The sequence below is a fragment of the Rhinopithecus roxellana genome, chromosome 18 (assembly GCF_007565055.1).
Source record: "Rhinopithecus roxellana isolate Shanxi Qingling chromosome 18, ASM756505v1, whole genome shotgun sequence".
Taxonomy (NCBI): Eukaryota; Metazoa; Chordata; class Mammalia; order Primates; family Cercopithecidae; genus Rhinopithecus; species Rhinopithecus roxellana.
Window position 1 is genome coordinate 40,754,684 of NC_044566.1, and position 19,841 is coordinate 40,774,524.

Consider the following 19,841-nt stretch of genomic DNA (forward strand, 5'->3'; position numbering starts at 1 on the left):
GTCATAATGATAATGAATTATTTTCCTTATTACTGGGAGCAGGACTAACCTTGGGCAACTTTTGCAGTAGCTGAAGGTGCCTTCCCTCCTCCCAGGCCTGCCCTCCCATGGGATTCTGTACTCTAAAATATCTCTTTTTTACTCATCAAAACCTTAAATCACCCAAATGTCCCTGATATTAATAGGAAGTCTTAGAGGAAAGGAAGTCGTTGACCTGGTTCACATGAAGATATGAATGACTAAAAGCACTCATTAACCATTTATAACAATGCCCTACCTGTGTCTGTCCAGAGACATTCTTATTTATTTATTTTTGAGACGGAGTCTCACTCTGTTGCCCAGGCTGGAGTACAGTGGCACAATCTCAGCTCACGGCAACCTCTGCCCCCCCGGGTTCAAGCGATTCTCCTGCCTTAGCCTCCCAAGTAGCTGGGACTACAGTTGTGGGCCACCATGCCTGGCTAATTTTTGTATTTTTAGTAGAGATGGGGTCTCGCCGTGTTGGCCAGGCTGGTCTCAAACTTCTGACCTCAAGTGATCTGCCTGCCTCACCCTCCCAAAGTGCTGGGATTACAGGCGTGAGCCACTGCGCCCAGGAAACATTCTTATTTTAAAGGGTAGCTGGTTATCCTGGGAGAACTGGTGGGCTTCCTAACTGAGATAAGCCAAGTGTCTTAGGGTTTGTGTGGTCACAAGTAACAGGAACCCACATAGGAAGACTAAACAAAAAAATAATTTATCAATAGGCTACAACGGCAGCCCTCATAGAACTCAATGGCAGAGGCACAGCTGGGCTTTGGGAGGGCCAGGGACAGGACAGGAGAACCTGTCAGCCGCTGAGGTGACCTTCTGCTTCCCAGGGACTGTTGTCCATGGACTCTTACCACAAGTGCTTCGTTCACTCTCCGTCTCTGCTTTTCCTTGCATCTGGGTCACATATGGCTGCCACTGAGTCACCTGTCCTCCGTTTGGCATCCCATTTTTACACTCTTGTAGGGAGAGTTTGGCTGGGGCAGCTTGGACCAGGTGTCACCCCCCTGGCCCAGTCCATCTGCCCATGGGGTCAAGGCCACATGGGACAAACACAGCGCCTGACCCAGGGCAAAGACTCAGTTATGTGTTTGTTGTTGTTATAAACAGGATGCGTTTGGGGCCTACCCCTAAAAAGAGGGAATGGGGCATGTTTCCCAAAGAAGTCCACTGCACCAGGCTGAGGAGGTTTTTGGTTAATTCAATGGGGACCAGAGTGTTGAAGGACTTTGGGGGCAGGAAACTGACCTTGGCTCACGTGTTAATGACAGGCCCGTTTGGATCTGTGTGAGCTGGGCAAGGAGCAACTGGTGCCATGTTCACTGAGGAAAGAATGACTTGCAGAATGGGTACCTTCCTTCTCCCTGGCATTGGTTGGCACGCAGCATGGCTACGTGACTCAAGAAAAGGGAGCTGCACCATCTGTTTTCCACATTGTATGAACTTGCTGGGACTTTGGATAAGTCACTGAACCTCACTGGGATTCTATAACTCTAATTCTTTCAATAAGAGGTTATATATATACACACATACCCCCACGTATATGTGTACACACATATGTATATGCACATACATACTTATATATTGTGTATTATTTTAGCAGATTATTATTGTGTTTCTCTAGGAGTATTTTAAAAAGCACCTGCTACTTGGTGGTCCCCTAGAGGAGACAGTACTTGGCAGGGACAAGCGACCCAGCCAGCCCTCCTGCAGGTGACTGGGAATGAGAGCTGAGCACCTCCCAGGCAGGGAGGACAGGTACAAAGGGGCTCACCCAAGCTCTCACCATCCTGAGAGGAGAGAGGAGGTGCCCTCGGCAGGCAGCAGAGCCAGCCCAGCTGCCAGCTTTCATTTCCCTTCCTTATAAGAACCATTTATGACAATCCGTCAGGGCAGGCTGATGCAGCAGATCGCTTTTGGCAGAAGTCCTTTCTACTTGTCGTAAATTAAATCACAGAGAAAGCCACCGGCGGTGAATACAAAGAAAGTCCAAGACCACTGGCTGGAGGTTAACAGCTGTTAGTGACCCAGGGTTCAGGAGACTTTACAAATCCACAAATATGAACAAGGCAGGCTCCTCCAAATAAATTGGGCTGTGAACAACTAAGAATGCTGTCTGGGATGAAAGTCACAACTCAGAATCACAAATGATAATACAGCAAGAGCAGGACAAAGGATGCCTGCCCAGAGAACTTTCCAGTCCTCACAGGACATGCACACATTTTTATTTCACCACAAACCCCTCTGATGCTGTGAGGTGGGCTGGCCAGCTATTATCTTCTGAAAATGCCACCGCACTTGCCTACGGTCACACCGCTGGGAAGTGCCAGAACCAGGGTTCAGAGGGAGGCCCCTGGATCCGCCTCCAGGACCCTTCCCACGATGCCAGGCAGCTCCTGCGAGCTGGATGCAGGCCACGTTGCAGGTGGTGCAGGAAGTTGTGATGAGAGCTGGTCACACAGAAACTCCATGGCATAGCCCAGAAAAGAGCCCAGGGCTCGCCACTTGAAGCCCCTAACTTGATTCCTGCCTCACTTTGGGGTGAGGGGCTTTAAACTCTCCCTTTTTTTATAAACACAGAGTAATAAACATTCATTGTTTAAAAAAAATACAGGCATGTATAAGAAGAATATAGAAACGATAATCTCACCATTCAGAGACGAGCATTTTTAACCTTTCAGGGCATCACTCATCCTTGCAGACATTTTCTCTTCATCTTAACACATCTTTCCTCACCAAAATGGAATGGTATTGTTCCCACTGTTTTGTAACTTCTCATTCCATATGTATTAGGAATGTCTTTCCATGTCAAATACTCTTCAATGTTTTTCTCATTCCATTAGAAATGTTATATGTATATTTCTTGAAGAAATAACCATAAAGTTATATGCTCACTGTAAAAATACTCAAATCCAAGCAGTGCAGAAATGTGCAGCAAAGGAAGGAAAAGTTTTACTGAATTCCACCCTTGAGACCTAATTTAGCGGTATTGCTGAATTTCATCTTCACATTTTTCTATGCACAGACTGGACATATAGATGCATTTTTCCTTCTGCAAAGTGGACCCACCTACTGTTTGGCAGTTTTCTTTTTCCCTTCATGTATTCCTGTAGCGTGGACATCTTTTCCTGTCGGTACATGAGGCTCTAAGTCATCTTTCTTCCAGTCCTGGGGAAAGGAACATTTGGCTTGGAGGATCCTTGGAAGGAGGGACTGCCCCTCAGGTGGCCACTTGCCCTCTTGTAGGGGGCAGGTGCGGGCCAATGGGCCCCACATCAGTCCTGCAGGACCCCCTGAGTGGGGCTTCCTGCTGCCCCCTCACGGGATGCTGTGTGTTGCCTCAGGTGTGTACATTCTCACGACCGGCCTGATCCCTGTGCTGGAGAAAGAACACGACCCCCAAGTGGTGAGGTGACCTTGTGGGATGTTTTGATGGTAATGGACTTTGCTCCGGATAGGAAGTCAGTGGGCCTAGGTTTGCTGCCAGACTGCCCTAAGGGCGCCATTCTGTCCACATCCACGGCAAAACCCCAATTCTGTCAGGGGGCCGAGAGGGAGGTGGAGGCATGCCAAGAGCACATTCAGACCCCAGCCGTCTCTGAACTCCCCCAACCCCCGACCCCCACTCTGGCTGTCACATGGGCATCGGCAAAGCACTGGGGAGGGAGGCCTCCGAAGGGCCGGGGCGGCTTGTGGGGCGCTCAGGTTAGGGTGGTGCTGCTCTTTCTGGGGACTGTCCTGCTCAGAGGGGAGGGGACTGGCTACTGGAGCCTGTTCTCCCCCAGTGGGTTGAAATATCATAAACTGGGAGAAAGCAGGAAGAAGACAGTTAATGTAGGCTGCCTTCTTTCTGCTGCGGTGGGCAGAATAATGATCCCCGCCACCCCCCACCCAAAAGTTCATATCCTAATCCTAGAACCTGTGACTGTGTCACCTTTATATAGCAGAAGGGACTTGGCAGCTGCAGTTCAGTTCAGGGTCTTGGGATGAGGAGCATGTCCTGGAGTATCCAGGTGGGCTCGATGGAGTCCCAAGGGTCCTTATGGGGGAAAAGGAGGAGGGCGGGACTCAGAGGAAAACTGACCATGGAAGCAGAGGGTGGAGGACGTGGCTGTGAGCTGAGGAGTGCTGGCGCAGCCTCTAGAAGTTGAAGGCAAGGAATGGAGTCTCCTCTGAAACTGGCAGAGGGGACGTGGCTCTGCTGACACTTGGAGTTTAGCCTATGAGCCCCACCTCAGACTTCTGGGCTCCAGAACCATACGAGAATACATGTAGGAGAATACGTGTGTTGCTTCAAGCCACTAATTTTGCAGTCATTGGTCACAACAGCAAGAAGCACTGCTCCACAGAGGGTGAAGAGTGGAAGGGGTCACAGGCTTTAGTCTGTAAATCTCTGTTACCTTTATTGCAGATAACCATCTCCTCAGGAGGAATGTTGGTTCAGAAACTGAACACCGATGATCTCCAGTCCAAAAGAACAGCTTGGATGGAACTATGGTCTATGCACAAAACAAAGTCAGTGAGATCGGTTTCCCGAAACTGCATTTTACCCACGGGCTGCGTGGGCCCTTTTCCAGGGGATGCTTACTCTGGGATGCACATTAATTGGACCTTAGTAGTTCATGCAGCACCTGAAAATGTTCCCTCACCAAGAGGGCTCCCCTTTGGGGAGCACAGCTCTGCTCAGACCCAGGTGGGCTTTCAGCAGCATCCTAGGAGGAGCCACAAAGCTGCGACATCTCCTCTCGGTGTTTCTCAGACCCACACAGAACAGGATCCTAGCAGGGGGATCCATTACCCTGTGCCGCTCAGAGGGAATAGGGACGGCGAGTGGTCCCTCCTGTCTCCTCTGGGCAGCTCCTGGCTCCCTGGAGGCCCACTGGGAGGGGCTGCACATTGGATTCTGAGGGAGGGAAGGGGCCACAGTCCAGAACCCTTGACTACTCTGAACAGAAAGTAGATTTCTCCAGATGGAGCATCCTTCATCTGAAAATCCCAAATCCAAAATGCTCCAAAATCCAAATCATTTTGAGTGCTGACATGATGTCACGAGTGGAAAATCCCACACCTTGGCTTTCTGATGCTTTTCATGAACACACATTTTGTTTCATGCACATTATTTTAAAAATATTGTATGAAATTCCCTTCAGACTATTTGTGAAGGCATATATGACACATAAATGAATTTTGTGTTTAGACTTGAGTTCTATCCCCAAGATATCTCCATATGTATATGCAGATATTACAAAATCTGAAAAAATCTGAAACTTGAAACACTTCTGGGCCTCAGCATTTCAGATGAAGGATGCTCAACCTGTACTGCTGTATCTCTGCTTATTACAGCTACATTTAAAAGCCGGATATATATAACTTCCATATTTACAGTTCTTGCCCTTAAATTCACCCGGTAGGGCGCCCACATTGTCTGTAAGGCTGCCAGCACCCTCCGCCTTCCTTGTCGGTGCTGAGTGCCTTCCGAAGGTGGCCCTGTCTGAGACTCTGCACCTCCACTTCTTCTGCTTGTATGTCCTGGGTGTGCCCCAGTTTTGCTCCCTGACCCCGGACCAAATCCTGGTGAATTACATCTCACGACTCCAAATCCTGACATTTGAAAGACCGGCACTTCTTTACAGTTTTCCCAGAGGACATGGGAATAAACCATCCACTTGTTGTAAATGAGGCCCAGAGATGGAGTTCTTTGCCAAGCATGATCAAACTACCCTGGGATGGGGCAATAGTGTGAGTGCAGCTGGGAAAGGGGAGGATTTAAAGATTTTTATTGTCTATAACTGATGTATTCTCTGTGTCCAGTACATTTGCTACGGTCTGCCTAAGGAAGGAGTTAATTCATACACACACACACACACACACACACACGCACACACACATACACACACATATATACATAGGCTCACTGCAACCTCCGTCTCTGGGTTTAAGCAATTCTCCTACCTCAGCCTCCCGAGTAGCTGGGATTACAGGTGCCCACCACTACACGCAGCTAATTTTTGCATTTTTAGTGGAGACTGGGTTTCACCATGTTGGCCAGGCTGGTCTCGAACTCCTGAGCTCAGGTGATCCGCCTGCCTCCCAAAGTGCTGCGATTACCGACTTCAGCCACTGCGCCCCGCCTTAATTCCCATATTAGCTGAACACACACTCTATGCCAGTCTGTGCTGGGGGCCTGAGGTCCAGCAGGGAACAGAACAGGTACCATCCCTGCCCTCAGTGAGCAGCAAAGAATAGTCACCCAGGCAACTTGTGGACGAGGAACACCTGGGTGCTGAGGGGTGTAATTTCATGGGGGAGGGTCTGCTGTTCCTTCTCTCTCAGCATTTTGCCAGGTTTGCTCATTGCTTGTTCTCGCCTCCTTTGGAGTGGGCAGGACCTGCTAGGTCCTACTCAGGGATGCTGGGTAAAGACTGATTCTGGAGGAGGGTGACATCAAGCGGCTGTACATGCTGCAGAATCCGGTGTAAGATAAGCCAGGCTGGGCAGGGCTTTTCTCCTGCCCTTCACCTAATGGCGCCTCCTCTCTCCTGTTCACCCCCTCGCTCCTGTCCAGAGACAGCAAGTGGTTCTGATGGAGCGGTGGGCCCAAGGGCACCCGGCCATCCATTTTTCTTCCATGCATCCTAGCTGGGCCGACACCCCAGGTATGTCATAGCCTTTAATTGCTGAGCCACTTATGTTTCATCTAAAAATACCTGAGCAGCCGCAGGATTGACTCTCCCTAGGAATGACCTAAAACCAGCGTAATGAGGACTGGGGAGTAGCTTCATTTCCATTTAGGCAGGGGCGCGCTGGGACTGCAGCTGGGGGAAGCCTCATGCAGACACAGAGCTTTTGCTTCCAGCTTGCCCTGTGCAAGTCAGGGAAGGGGACGGTGGGAACGGGAGCGGGTGCGGCTGGGGCACCCTCCTAACTACAGTGTATCCTGGTGAGAGAGGGAGCTGGTGACCACTGTCATTTCCACATCAGAGAGGAATGAGTAGGGGCTGAGGAAGGGAGTGGGAGAGGCCCAGGCTGCCTCACCACTCCCCAGGTTTTTGGAAATAATGATGTATGAAGGTAAATGACAGCCACAAGGACACAGCTCGAATGATCTGGAAGCGTGTTGGAGCAGCAGTGGAAGGTAGCAGAATTCTCTTCCAGATCTGCCTCACCAACTCCGTGACCTCATGCTGCTCACCTGGGCTCTCTGCAGCTCTTTCCTCCTCCACGAACAAGGGAACTGAAAGCAGCAGCAGCCACAGCACACACCCCAGGGTGCACCCGCGGCACTAAGAGCTGGTCTCAGCGCTGTCTTTGTCCTCAAGCCCCTGTGGGGTGGCCACTGCTGTCTATTATCACACCCATTTACAGATGAGGGAACTGAGGCCCAGAGAAGCTAAGACCTCCCAGCTGGTCCTGGCCATGGGGTTTTGGGAATCAGGCTCTCACACACCACTGGCATGGCCTTTCTGAAAACCACTATTTATCAGAAGCCTTGGAATTCATCCTAAGAAATAAAGATAGGGAAAACAAGGTTGCTTATCACAGTGCTGGTGGTAGGAGACGAAGTTAATAAATTATGGAACACCTGTGCAAAGTCTGTTCCGGGCTGAAGACTCTGCTGTCAATCATGCCTATGGAAAAACCCTGTGCACTATATCATTAAATAAAGATACCGAGTTCCTGAATAGTACATGCCTCGTGATCTTATTTTTGTAACTACCACACCCCTATAGAAAGAGGTGTATGTTGGTGCTTTGTGGCATCTCATGGAGACCAGCTTGGAGATTTGGCAGAAATTAGTCCTCTGCTGTATAGATCTGAGTCTCCTCTCTTAAATACAAAAAGGATGTTCTCAGCAAAGTATACCAGGGGAGACTCAGGCTGGGAGTGCTCAGAGAGCATGGCTTCTCGATTCTTCTCACTGCCTAATGGGAGACGTACTTGGTTCTGCCTGTCCAGGGTGAATTCTAGGAGGCTGTGGGGGACCCCAGCCTCTTACCCTCCAAGGATACAGTTCTGACAATCCCAACATCCGCTCAGATGTTTAAAATCTGCCTGGCAAGCCCACTACCGGGCTCTATCATCTGGGTCGAGGTGCGGTTTACCATGTGTTGTTCAGAGGTCATATATAGAGCAGCTCTCAGGTGCACATGACCTGTCTGTGGCCACAGGGGCCTGGGAGGGCTGAGCATACGGACATTTGTCACCTCTGAGTGACACACCACAAGGTTTTCTAATTTTTTCTTTCTGCTATCAGTTTATCCTGATTTTTCTACAATAAACAAGTATTGCTTCTGTGAAAAGAAAAAAAGATGTTTATTTTTAATTTAAAAAAGGAGTGCTTTTGCTTAGGTGATCTTTCTAGCTCTGCAATTCCATGATCTCAGTACAGCTCTTAATTGTTGTTTTCTCTGGTTTATTTTCTTTCCTTGGCTTCGAGAGAGAACTATTTTGTTTCCCAGTGTGCTCACTGTGGAGACACTGTGTTCCCTGAGGTCTGTGGGAAAATGGGGTGTGGACTGGAGCCAGAGCGTGTGGCTGGGTCCTCGAAGGCGTGGGCAGGTAGAGTGGCAGATGCAGGGCCACCAGCGGCACAGGCCAGGCACCGGAGGCTACTCCAGGCAAACACCTCCCTGTAGCCCTGGGATGCAGAGGGTGGGACACCTCGAGGGGCTTGGCAGAGGAAGTGAAGAATTCTTTCCTCTTATCTACTCCTCCCTAAAAAGAGGAAAATACTAAAACAGTCCAAGGAACCAACAGTCAGGATCCTCGAGCCTAGGATGATTTGAGAGGGCTCCTGAACCCAGGAGGCTGAGTGGTTTGCTCGGCCCAGCCTCATAGTGAGCCTCGCAGCTCATTAGAATCCTCTCAGGATGGAAAGGGGGGCTCTGCGGGCGACTCTGCTCTCGGGGCTGGGCTGGGTGCTGGTGCCCCGGGGACATGGGGACTCAGTCAGGCTCCAGTGAGCAGCACTTTCCATCAGATGACACCTTGGGGGCTTTGTAAACGAGGTTCTTTGGAATTGGTTCCGAGTGGCTTGGGTGAGTGCTATTTTCAAATACAGCAGTTTATGATTCCATTTCATTTTTACACTTTTTTTGTGTGTGTGTTAAGGGAAGTCAACCACATTTGCTGGAGAATGCTGTCCTAATCTGCCTGTCCCTTCCTTCTCCCAGGTATGAGGCAGGCGATGCCGGGGTTCCACGCCAGGTTCAGGGACCGCCGGCGCTCTGAGGCCCAGGGCACGGACACGGTGCTGTGGCTGGCCCTCTCCTCTGCCGCAGCCGCGCAGCCCAGCAGCCGCTTCTTTCAAGGTGACTTCCTCCCTGGCTGTGAAGGCACCTGACACAGGGCTGGGGGCAGCAGCTGGGCATTCGAGGTGCACCTTCCCTTCCGTGAGACCTGGGATGGGACTGTCCCCTGCGCGGTGCCTGGGCTTCTTTGGCGAGATGATTGCTTTGCCTGCTGAGGTTAGTTTTGGGAAGTGCTTCACCCCGGGTTGGTAGCTTCTTTGAAGACTTGTGATAACCCTGTCATCAAGGTCCCATGGGAACAGGGGAGAGGCAGTTCCTACCTTGGGAATGGGAGATTTTCTCTGCAGTTTCCTGAGGCCTGGGAGGGGCGCTATTCAAAGCGGCAGTGCAAAGGGAGTAACGGACTCTGCTTCTCTGCACTGCACAGGGAGTGACGGACTCTGTTTTTCTGTTTTTGGAAGCAGTGATCTGTTCACATCTCTTCCCAATGGGCGCCTAAGGGGGCAGGCGTGTGAGTGGATGCCATCCAAAGACAGCACTTTACCTTGGGTAGAAGCCAGGCTTTTTGCTCTGCTTCTCTTTCCTCTGTTCTTGATGAGAACCACCCTTGCTTGAGGAATTCTGAAGCGCTGGTGACCCCTGGGATATCCAGGAGGATGGCCGTGCCCCTTCCCGCTGATCACCCAAATGTGGTCTCCCGTCCAGCCCTGGCTGCAGCCTCCCAGTTACCAAACTGCACTTTACATATCAATCCATGCTGCCTAATCCGTGTGGGACCTTTGAGGGCAGGGATGGGGTCTAACACCCGTGGGGCGCCGCCACTCCAGCAGGCATCAGTTCAAGGCCTGAGCAGCACAGGGACGTAGACCCAGCCATGCTGCGGCAGCTCACACCTCTCTGCTGTTCCCTCTCACTTTTAGATCGGAAGCCAGTTTCTACACACTTGTCTCTCACTAGAATGTCCTCCTCACCAGCCGAAGAGGAGAAACTCATTGAAATCCTAGAGCAGCTGGCTCAGACATTTAAATAGACCAACCGAGGCACAGTGTGGTACCAGAATTGCCTTAGAAAATACCAGGTGTGGTCTAGGGGCCAGTGAACAAGACCCCACTTCAACTTCCCCTCGAAGGCGTTGTGCCTTACAGTGAGGGGCCTACAAGGGCTGGGAACTTTCATTTCAAAATAAATACTACCGGGGCTGTCATCAGGCTGACCTTGATTCCTGCAGCAGGTTCTTTTCTTAAGTCTCTCATTTATTCGAGAATGTGGTTTTCTAAAGAATTCGAAGTTCAAGATGAACCACCACTGCCAGTCTGAGGGGACCCAGGGTTGGAGGCAGCAGGAATGCCCCGCTGCGGACTCCACTTCCCCTCCCTTTCTCAGCAACTGCAGTGTCAGAGGCTGGTGCTGTGCCCCTCCCCCCCCAGGAGAGGGCTGGACACTGCCTTTGCTGTGCATGGTCCCAGGAGCACAATGTAACCAAGGGACGCTACATATTTACATAAACAATTGAATGAGGCCTAGTTTACATTTGCTTAAGATTAAGAGTGGCTTCAGTAATCCATGTGGCATTCTGGTACTACACTTTGATGAAACCTCTAATTTACACCATTTTACCTCTTAGTGACTCCAGGAAGTTGTAATAAAACCAATGAGCAGATTTAGAATACATCTACATACGTTCTTCATGTCCATGGTGGAGTCAACATAACTCATCCCCCACAGCAGAGGAAAACCCAGACGGCTGCAGCTTCCCAGTGGTCCTTGAGACACTGATCCAGGGCTCATCAGCCAAGGGCCACAAGGAAGGGATTTTTCTGGGTGTGCCAGCCTGAAACATCAGCATCTTTCTGACAAAAGGAGGCGCTATCAAGCAAGCACCAGCTCCATTTAACTGCATGCCTCCTTTTCTGCAGGAGGATGAGGGGCCTCAGCAATGCTGGGTGTGGACGAGGCTGTGCTGGGCGAACCCCGGGACGGGACAGCCCAGCCACTCCTTCAACGGTGATTCCATAGCATGCAGGTCACTCGGTGCCTTTGCACCTATTTTTCTTCTCCATAAAATGAACCTCACTAGTATTAAAAGAGGTTTTCCCTGGCAATGTTTGCCCCGAAGTCATTTCTCCTCATTTGGAAAGTTTACTAAACACAGGAAAAAGCCAACTTACATGACAAAGAGAAAGAGCTCCATGGCCTGAGCCCATGTGCTGTACTTAGACTGTGGTGAACAGGGCTCATCGTCACCTCCAAACAGCAGCTCTCCCTGGCGTCTAGAGAGCGGGTGGAGTGGTCTGGAACCTCCCCCTCCCACCAACTGGACAGAACTCACAGGGCTAAACAGCACAGCAAGGCTGTACGGGTGCGTGTGTGTGGCCACATGTAACAGTGATGGGACCACAGCTGCAGAAAGGTTTTCACAGAGATTTATTTTAAACCATGGAGGCAACTCTGCATTGAGAGTTGTACATTGGTAATGTATACACGTATATTTTGGTTAGAGGGAAGCACAGTGGGAAAGTGAGCGGAGTAAAAAACATTCACAATATTCAGCAGCATTTGAATGGAGGCCTGGATACAGACATTTCAACATCCTAGGAAAATCTTGCTCATTACTACCTAATCACATTCAGGAAGTCAATGTCAGGACCGGCAGGGAGTGTGGCAAATGCCGGAGGGGTCCAGCTAGACCACACGGGAGAAATCTGTTCCAACGTCAGGCTTATTACATTCTCAGCCTGACCCCCCGAATAATCTCCTCACTTCAGAAAAAGAAAGAAACAGATACCCATACGGTAACATGCCCACTGCAGCCAGGTCCAGATGTGGGCTGCAGTCCGGTGGATGTAGAGAATGGAAGATCCATGTCCCTGGTTAGAAGTAGAGTGGTAGGCAGGCACTAATGTGGGGCCAGCACCTTCCCTGTTGTCCAGTTAGTAACAGTTTTTGTACATTTCATGTAAAGATTTCCTTTTGCAAAATGACAGTACCTTGAAAAACAAAGTCATGTAAAAAGCAAGGCAAATGGTATAAGACACAAATCCATAAGAGTACAATGGTTTCAAGTGACACTAGTGTTTTGGTCCATATGTCATACTGGCATATACTACTGATGTAAGGCTGCCATCCACTAAAATGATAAAAGAGAGTGTATATGTGAAACATATTTTTCAAAGCATTTTCCCTTTTTTGTGAGTGACAGCTCACCTTTTCATGCATCCCCAAGAACCAAGGGAAAAAAGAATCATAAGTATCAAGGTCAGATTCTCAATCTAACTTTTCAGCCAACCTGTAATTCCTGACACTTCCAAGAAAGTCTGATACTCTTCCTGACTGGTAAAGGTAAACATTTTGAGGTATCTATTTTTAATGAGATGGTACCATGATTAATTTCCACCCTTACCATCTTAAAAAACATTTTTTCCCCTACAACCTCATGAAAAGAAACTTTACCATCTTTTCCCAAAACCAAACCTAGTAGGCTGTAGATGGAAAAAGTCCAGAAAGCAACTCACTTGATATGATGGAAGACAACAAAGGCATGTGGTGCTAGACCCTCCTTTATCCAAGGGAAGCCAGCAACATGTGGGAGCAGCTCACTGGTGATGGGTTAGGCACGCCCAATAATAAACGAGACTCGTGGAATCATAGAATCACAGGATTGGAAGGGACCTTAAGAATGATAATCAAATTCATCCCTCACTCAAGCCTTTAATCTCCCTTTCAACATCTCTGGCAAAGGCTCTACACTCTGTTAAAAAAAAATTCCCTGGTATGGGACGTGCAAGGAAGATATCCCATTCCAATTTGAGACCGGTCTAATGTATACACACTGTTTTCATGTGCTAAACCTAAGTAGGCTTCTTGGTGGAAAGGAGATAATGTTTAAAGGCAAAAATCCAAACCACAACCCTGGAGGGCTGACATGTGATTCTTGGTTAAGAAGCTGAGCTGAAGTTTAAACAGGAACACAGATGTTTCTGGACTCAGTTTTGGACATAGATCTTTGGGTCCTACGAGGAAAAGGCAAATGATGTGATAACAAAGACAGGCGCTGCCATCCCCCTGCATGGTGTTCCTGCCTCCACAGGGCCAGGTCTCCCAGACAGACCTGTACCTGAATTGACAAACTCTCTGCCTTCCCCTTGCAAGTGCCCCTGTAAGGAGGATCTCCCACATTGTACTGGAATCATCTGTGACTTGCAAGAGCAGAAAGTGGAGGGCAACAGCTGCCTGCGTCTGCACCCAAACACTTGGCCCCGCCCATCTGTGCAATGCCACACTTGACTAGAACAATCCCCTCCTGCCACAGGTCCAGGGCTTTCCTTTTCCTAAGTGGAGCAGCTGAGCCCAGCATACCTTTGGTGTTAGTCTGTGAGTCCTTCCTGGTAGCAGGCCGTGCACTAATAGTCTCCACCTCCTCCTCCCAGACTCCAGTGAGAGGCTGTGCACCCAAAGATCCAGAATTAGTTACCCTGGGTCACTTCCAGATAACAGTTCTAGGGATTTCCAAAGAAAAAGAAACTGATACTATTATAAACTAATAGTAACGTTGGCTGCAGGAGGAGCCTCTGGGGAAACCCCTCACAGTGAGCCGTGTGCTGCTTTCCTCTGAGGCCAGGGAGCAACAGCATCTGATAGCGACAAGCTCGGTTCCGGGACGCAGCTGAGCTACTTGGCTATTCTCCGGCAGCTCCAGCCCACTTGTGATCCCTGGACACACCACACTGACTCCAGCTCTCAGGCCTTTGTTTATGCTGTTTCTGAAGCCTGGAAAGTCATTTCCATTTTCCCCCTTATGACTCACTCCTCATCCTTGAACACTGAGCTCAAAGTCCTTTCCTCTGTGAAGCCCCTCCTGCCACACCTGCTGGGTTAGTGGCACCCTGGCATGCCTCTATTATGACCACATTGCACTGAAAAGACCCATTTACTCACTGTGTGACCTCTGCCCAGCCTGAGAATGGGCCTCAGACAGCTTGCACCTCCAGTGCCTAAAGCCTGGTGGCTGGTGAGCGCTCAACACGGTTGACATGAACATTCAAATCTCAGGGATCATCTAGAGAACTCAGTGTTCAACATGAACTTAATTTCTGTGTTTTCCAGTCCAGTTAATAAATATCTGTCTTCATACCAGGCAAAATTCAGTAGTATTTTAAAGGAGAAAAATTAAGAATGTATTGGTAAAATGCTTTCTTTCACTTCGAAGTATCTTAGTGAACAAGAACACTTACATAGAATTAAAATTCTATGAACAGCCATAACCAAAGGAATCTCATGTAGTGAATATTTGTGTCCAGTAACTGTGACCCACGCTTAGAGCTATCCTTTTGCTTAAAAACAAAAATTTGGGCCTTAAGAAGTGATTACTATCAGTCAAAAATAAATTATACTTTATTTATTCAGGGCCTTGCTCTGCTGCCCAGGCTAGACTGCAGTAGTGCAATCATAGCACACTGCATCCTTGAATTCCTGGGCTCCAGTGATCTTCCTGCCTCAGTTTCCTGAGTAGCTGGGAATTCAGGTGTGTGCCACCAGACCCAACTAAGTTTTACACTTTTGGTAGCGACAGGTCTTGCTGTGTTGCCCAGGCTGGTCTTGAACTCTTGGGCTCAGCGATCCTCCTGCCTTGTCCTCCCAAAGTGTTGATTACAGGTGTGAGCCATGGCACCTGGTCTATACGTTTATAAAATGAATCTCAGAAAATGAAAAGGTGATATTCTGTAAAGGCAGCGCTGTAAGCCTGGGAATCACAGCCAAATGGGGTAGGGTGAATTTTAAGTGCCCCTGGATTTCCATTTCAGTTTTGCCTCTGGGGTGGTTTGAGGGGAATGTATAGGAAAGAATTTATGTGGATGAAGGCAATAATTACCTCCCCCACCACAGGACTGTAGCCAAAAAAAGTGTCATATATGCTTCTGATAAGAGGAACAAAGCTGGTTTCAGAGAGCGCCCTGTCTCAAGGTGTTGAAAGTCTCTCCTCCCACTCATGCCATTACTAAGTAATGTTCAAGAACAGCTACTCCTTGAACATTCTTTTAGATTCTATTGTTTACATCTCAGTCATATCTAACTGCCCCGTATAACTAATGTGTTTTCTGCTTGGAACACTCTAGATCTCTGAAGATGCCTTCCAGTTTTGTGACTTTATGATTTCTGGAATAATTAAAATAATCAAATGAGAAACATGTTATGGTGGACTGACCTCATACAAAATGACATAAGATTCCAAATGTTTAATCTCAAACCATTTTGCTATTGTGAAGACACACTCAGGCAGTAATGTCAAGTAATGTCATTCGTTTGGAGGAACCAAGAGCATGTGGTTGGTTTTGTCTCACCAGCTAGAGAACAACTCTGCGTATGATATGTGTAGATCTGCCACCTTCTCAACACAGGCAAGTTAGGCATTATTTGCAAGAGCTGCTATATGTTTAAGCAATAGAGCAAAAATATATGTAAAGTGCAAATCCAACAGGATAAAACAAGAATTATGAGAGTTCACCTAGACAGAACAAAAGCCAAGTGCTGGCGCCAGCTTTCACTCCTAAGGCATGGAGCCTCCATTTCCCTAAAATGCTTGGAAGACACCCAACACCAGCACATATTTCTCTACAAATTACCAAAATGGGGGAGACAGTTAATGCAAAACTCAAGAATTCACAGTATTACAAACACACAATTGGTTTGCTAAACACATTTCATCAAATTCAAGCACCCATACAGATGAGAGAAAAGAGCAATGGATACCTTGACATATCTGTGGTTTTCTGATCATGATTCTCAACACCAGTGAGATGTAAAGTGGCTTCAGCCTCTAGTGGCTCTGTGGGCTGGGAGGAAGACAGTACAGTGGCATGCAAGGCCACAGGCCAGAGCGACTGTAGAGGACATATGTGATCTGACGGGGACACTCTGCTTCCCGAATGAGGTCTGAATGCATCTAGACCCATCTCAGAACCCACACAGCTTGCTGGGCGCCTGGGCCTTTGCTGCCCTAATACTATGTTCCTCTCTCTGTAGGCAGGCCAAGCTCGAAGTTTAGGAAGGGAAAATGGAGAGACTCATGTCTATTACTCATTTCCAACACACAGTCCTCTATTACATACAACTTACTAAGTGGCTGCAGGTTCTAGTAATAAACTACAAAATAGATATTTGAATATTTTAAATTTAATTCCCTTGTTAAAGCTCTCTCACAGAGCAATCATGCAGAAAAGACTCCAAGTAGTTATAACAGTTTTGACTGATGCAAGCAAGGCTAGTGTGGAGCAGGGCAGCGAAGCGACAAGTGCTAATAGCCTGTGCAGGGCATGCGTGTGCCTCTTCAGAGCTCCAGTCACATGGGCTGTGCTGGTCTGATGGCTCAGGTGACAGCTTCCATGTACCATGGCTGCATGGGACACATGCACTGGTCCTGCTTCCCAATGCTAGGGCAGCAGAATCACCTCTAGCAAGGCCCCACCCCCGGGAAGCACACATAGGGGCAGTACCCGAGGATGGCTTGTAGTACTTCCCCCTAGTTAGAGAAGTAATGAATGATTGTGAGGGCAAAAAACGGCTTTCCAGGAAAAGAGGGAAAATAATAGGGAGGATTTCGATTTCACTCCCATATGTATTACCACCAAAAAACCCTGTAGAATCAGAAGAGAGCAAGACACTGTGGGGTGGGGCTTGGGTCGGGAAGGACAAGCAATTGGCCTGTGATCCTCAAGAGACTGGTGAGCTCCCTGATGCTCCCGACATGTGAGGTTGAATGAACTGTGCGTGTAAAGTGCTTAGGGGGGCAGGCACCTGGCGCAGGCTTGCCATTAATTTTTATTCTATTTTTACAGGGGAAAATAAGATGTTTAAAAGGGACTTCAGTATCCTGAGTTGAGTCACTACACACAAGAATATTTCATTTTCTCAAGCTTGATTGGATTCCCTTAGAAAAAAGAGTTCTTCAGGTTCGCTTTCTAAAGTCCTCTTTTCCATTCCCACAGGAACACAGCCTGCACTGTAGGTACCATTCTGGCTTGGATCAACCACATACCGTTTTAGTAAGAAAGTGTGCAAAGTGTTCTGATGAAACACATTAAGATAAAATGTTTAAATATCTAGTTTTAAAAGGGATACAATACAGAGGGTGAGGAATACAGCAGGATTACAATCCTGCCGTAATGAACATGTTCAAGTTCCGAGATGATGTCACACAAAAACAGACAATTTAAAGACACTTATTTTCAGAGCATGTATGGTGGGGCTCCCCAACCCCGGGCTGTAGGTGGGTACCCGTCCACGGCCTGTGAGGAATGGGGGGCACCCATCAGAAGTGAGAAGCAGGCAAGCAAGCACTACTGCCTGGGCTCCGCCTCCCATCAGATCAGTGGTGGCGTTAGATTCTCATAGGAGCACGAACCCTATTGTGAACGGCGCATGCGAGGGATCTAGGTTGCATGCTCCTTGTGACAAGCTAGTGCCTACTGATCTGAGGTGGAACAGTTTCATTTTGAAACCGGTCCCTGCTGCCAACAAGGTTGAGGACCGCTGATGTAGGATTTTGTGTGTGTGTTGTTTGTTTTCATCGTTATGAGTGAGGGAGAGCTGCGTCAAAAAAACTAAAACATGAGGCTCGGGAGGCTCCAACTGAATTCTAAATGATCAGGCACTAATCGTTGAAGCTCTGAGTTCAAATAATCTACTTCTGTGATAACCATGGTTGGGAGCAGCTTTCTCACAGCATTTTTTTTTTTTTTAATGTGGGAAAGACAGAGGCAACTGAGGCAGAAACACAGTCTTTTCTACTTAATAAGAACGTGAATGAGGCAGACATTACAAACAAATCGCTCTTCAGGCGATTCCAGCAGCTGGCTGGTGAATCCACATGATGAGTTTCCAAATCTCTCCACTGAGGATGACATGAAAGCAGAAACACTGGGAATAAATAATGTAAATACATCCCCTCCAGGAAAGGCAGAGAGGTGCAGGTAGGTGCAGAGGGAAGAGAACAAAAAGCCGCTGGCCACGTGACACATGTTGAAGTAAAGAAAACACAGAAACTATAATGACCAAAATACTCTGAGTGGATACTTCCCTTATTTCTCTGACACACAAAGTAACACATAAAATGGGGTGTGGAAAGTATAAAATTAAACACCCCACACAGATTTTTCGGTATACTCAAAACAATGCAGCACAGCCAGGCTGTATAAACCACTTGTTAAAAAAATAGCTTCTTTTATATTGTATGAACAAGTTGGAAGAGTCCCCTTGCAAGTTGTCACTCGCCAGGTCCCCACTGTGCGCATGGGTCATCTGCAAATTCATCCAGGGTCTTTAGTTTCTTTCTTACTTCTCACATGTCTGCTTTACCACTCTGGTAATGATTTGGATTAAAACAACCATTTCTTTAGTAAATACTATCTTTCTGATTCCTGGGAGAGTCATCAAGACACGACTGGGGTCATATCCCACAACTGCAAATAGGAAAAGATACAGAATGAACTAAAATTAAATTGTGTTGAGGATAACAGTCCTTAGAACTGAATTCTTCAAGGAAATTTTTTCATTTAACAAACAACCACATACTATACTAACATGATTTCTAAATCTATAAATATTTTTTCACCAAAAAAGTTCAAATAAAGCTCAAAAACATGACAATGACAGCTTGAAATTTTGATGTAGCTAATGAAGAATAATGGCAGATTCAATCTAGTAATGGCTGAGAACACTGGGAAGACAAGCTACACTGCAGATCCTCCTGTGAGTCACTAAAAGGGAAATGCTGCAGAGCACTGTGTTGACATCTGAGGCAGCTTTCGATGAGCCAACATGAAAGAGACAATATAGATCTGTCCCACCCTCCAAATAGATTGAATCCATTAAATAACTCAATCCATTAACGGAACGCTAAGCACATGCTGTGTCCTTTCCATTTAAACTTCCAAACCATTTTACAAGATACCTCGTTTTCAAAAATAAAGGACCTGAGGCTGCCAGAGTTTATCTTATTTTAATTAATTAATTAATTATTTTGAGACAGGGTCTTGCTCTGTCATCCAGGTTGGACTGCAGTTGCACAATCAAGGCTCACTGCAGCCTCAACTTACTGGACTCAAGTAATTCTTGCACCTCAGCCTCCCGAGTAGCTGGGACTACAGGCAGGCACCATCAGGTCTGGCTAATTTTTAAATTTTTTGTTAAGACAGGGTCTCACTATGGTGGCCAGGCTGGTCTTGAACTCCTGGGGTCAAGCGATCCTCAGTCTCACCTCCCAAAGTGCTGGGATTATAGGCGTGAGCCAATCACACCCAGCCCCAGAGTTTATTTTAAACTTCCTCTCAAAGTCATGGAGATCTGGTAGCTTCCGAAGTGGGTTATTTTAGCTATCTCATCGTGCTGTGACCTCCAAGAATGGGTCATGGAGGTAGAGCTCAGTGCGCTATAAATTCTCATCTGTATTACTGTTTTGACTGCTACACATGTGACCTATTACAGTCTTTTTACTCTGTCCCAAGTAGACTATCTATTCCTTGCAGTCTGGAGCTCTTATTTCTTTGTGTGGAGCCAGTGCCTGGG

The 19,841-nt window shown here is 47.7% G+C and overlaps 2 protein-coding genes across 3 annotated transcripts in view; one reads left to right on the forward strand and one right to left on the reverse strand.

Annotated features, from left to right (window-relative positions):
- Positions 1–10,898, forward strand: part of DHRS12 (dehydrogenase/reductase 12) — a 36,244-nt gene extending 25,346 nt beyond the window's left edge. Inside the window, 6 exon segments of the mRNA XM_010352925.2 lie at positions 3,375–3,436; positions 4,442–4,508; positions 4,511–4,545; positions 6,596–6,686; positions 9,204–9,341; positions 10,202–10,898. Coding sequence (XP_010351227.1) covers positions 3,375–3,436; positions 4,442–4,508; positions 4,511–4,545; positions 6,596–6,686; positions 9,204–9,341; positions 10,202–10,311 — 503 coding nt within the window. The 3' untranslated portion in view covers positions 10,312–10,898.
- Positions 10,899–11,688: 790 nt separating this feature from the next.
- WDFY2 (WD repeat and FYVE domain containing 2) overlaps positions 11,689–19,841 on the reverse strand; it is a 198,635-nt gene continuing 190,482 nt past the window's right edge. For both annotated transcript variants that reach the window (XM_030921875.1, XM_030921873.1), the window contains one exon: positions 11,689–18,736. In XM_030921875.1, coding sequence (XP_030777735.1) covers positions 18,707–18,736 — 30 coding nt within the window. In that variant the 3' untranslated portion in view covers positions 11,689–18,706. The remainder of the gene's footprint in view (positions 18,737–19,841) is intronic.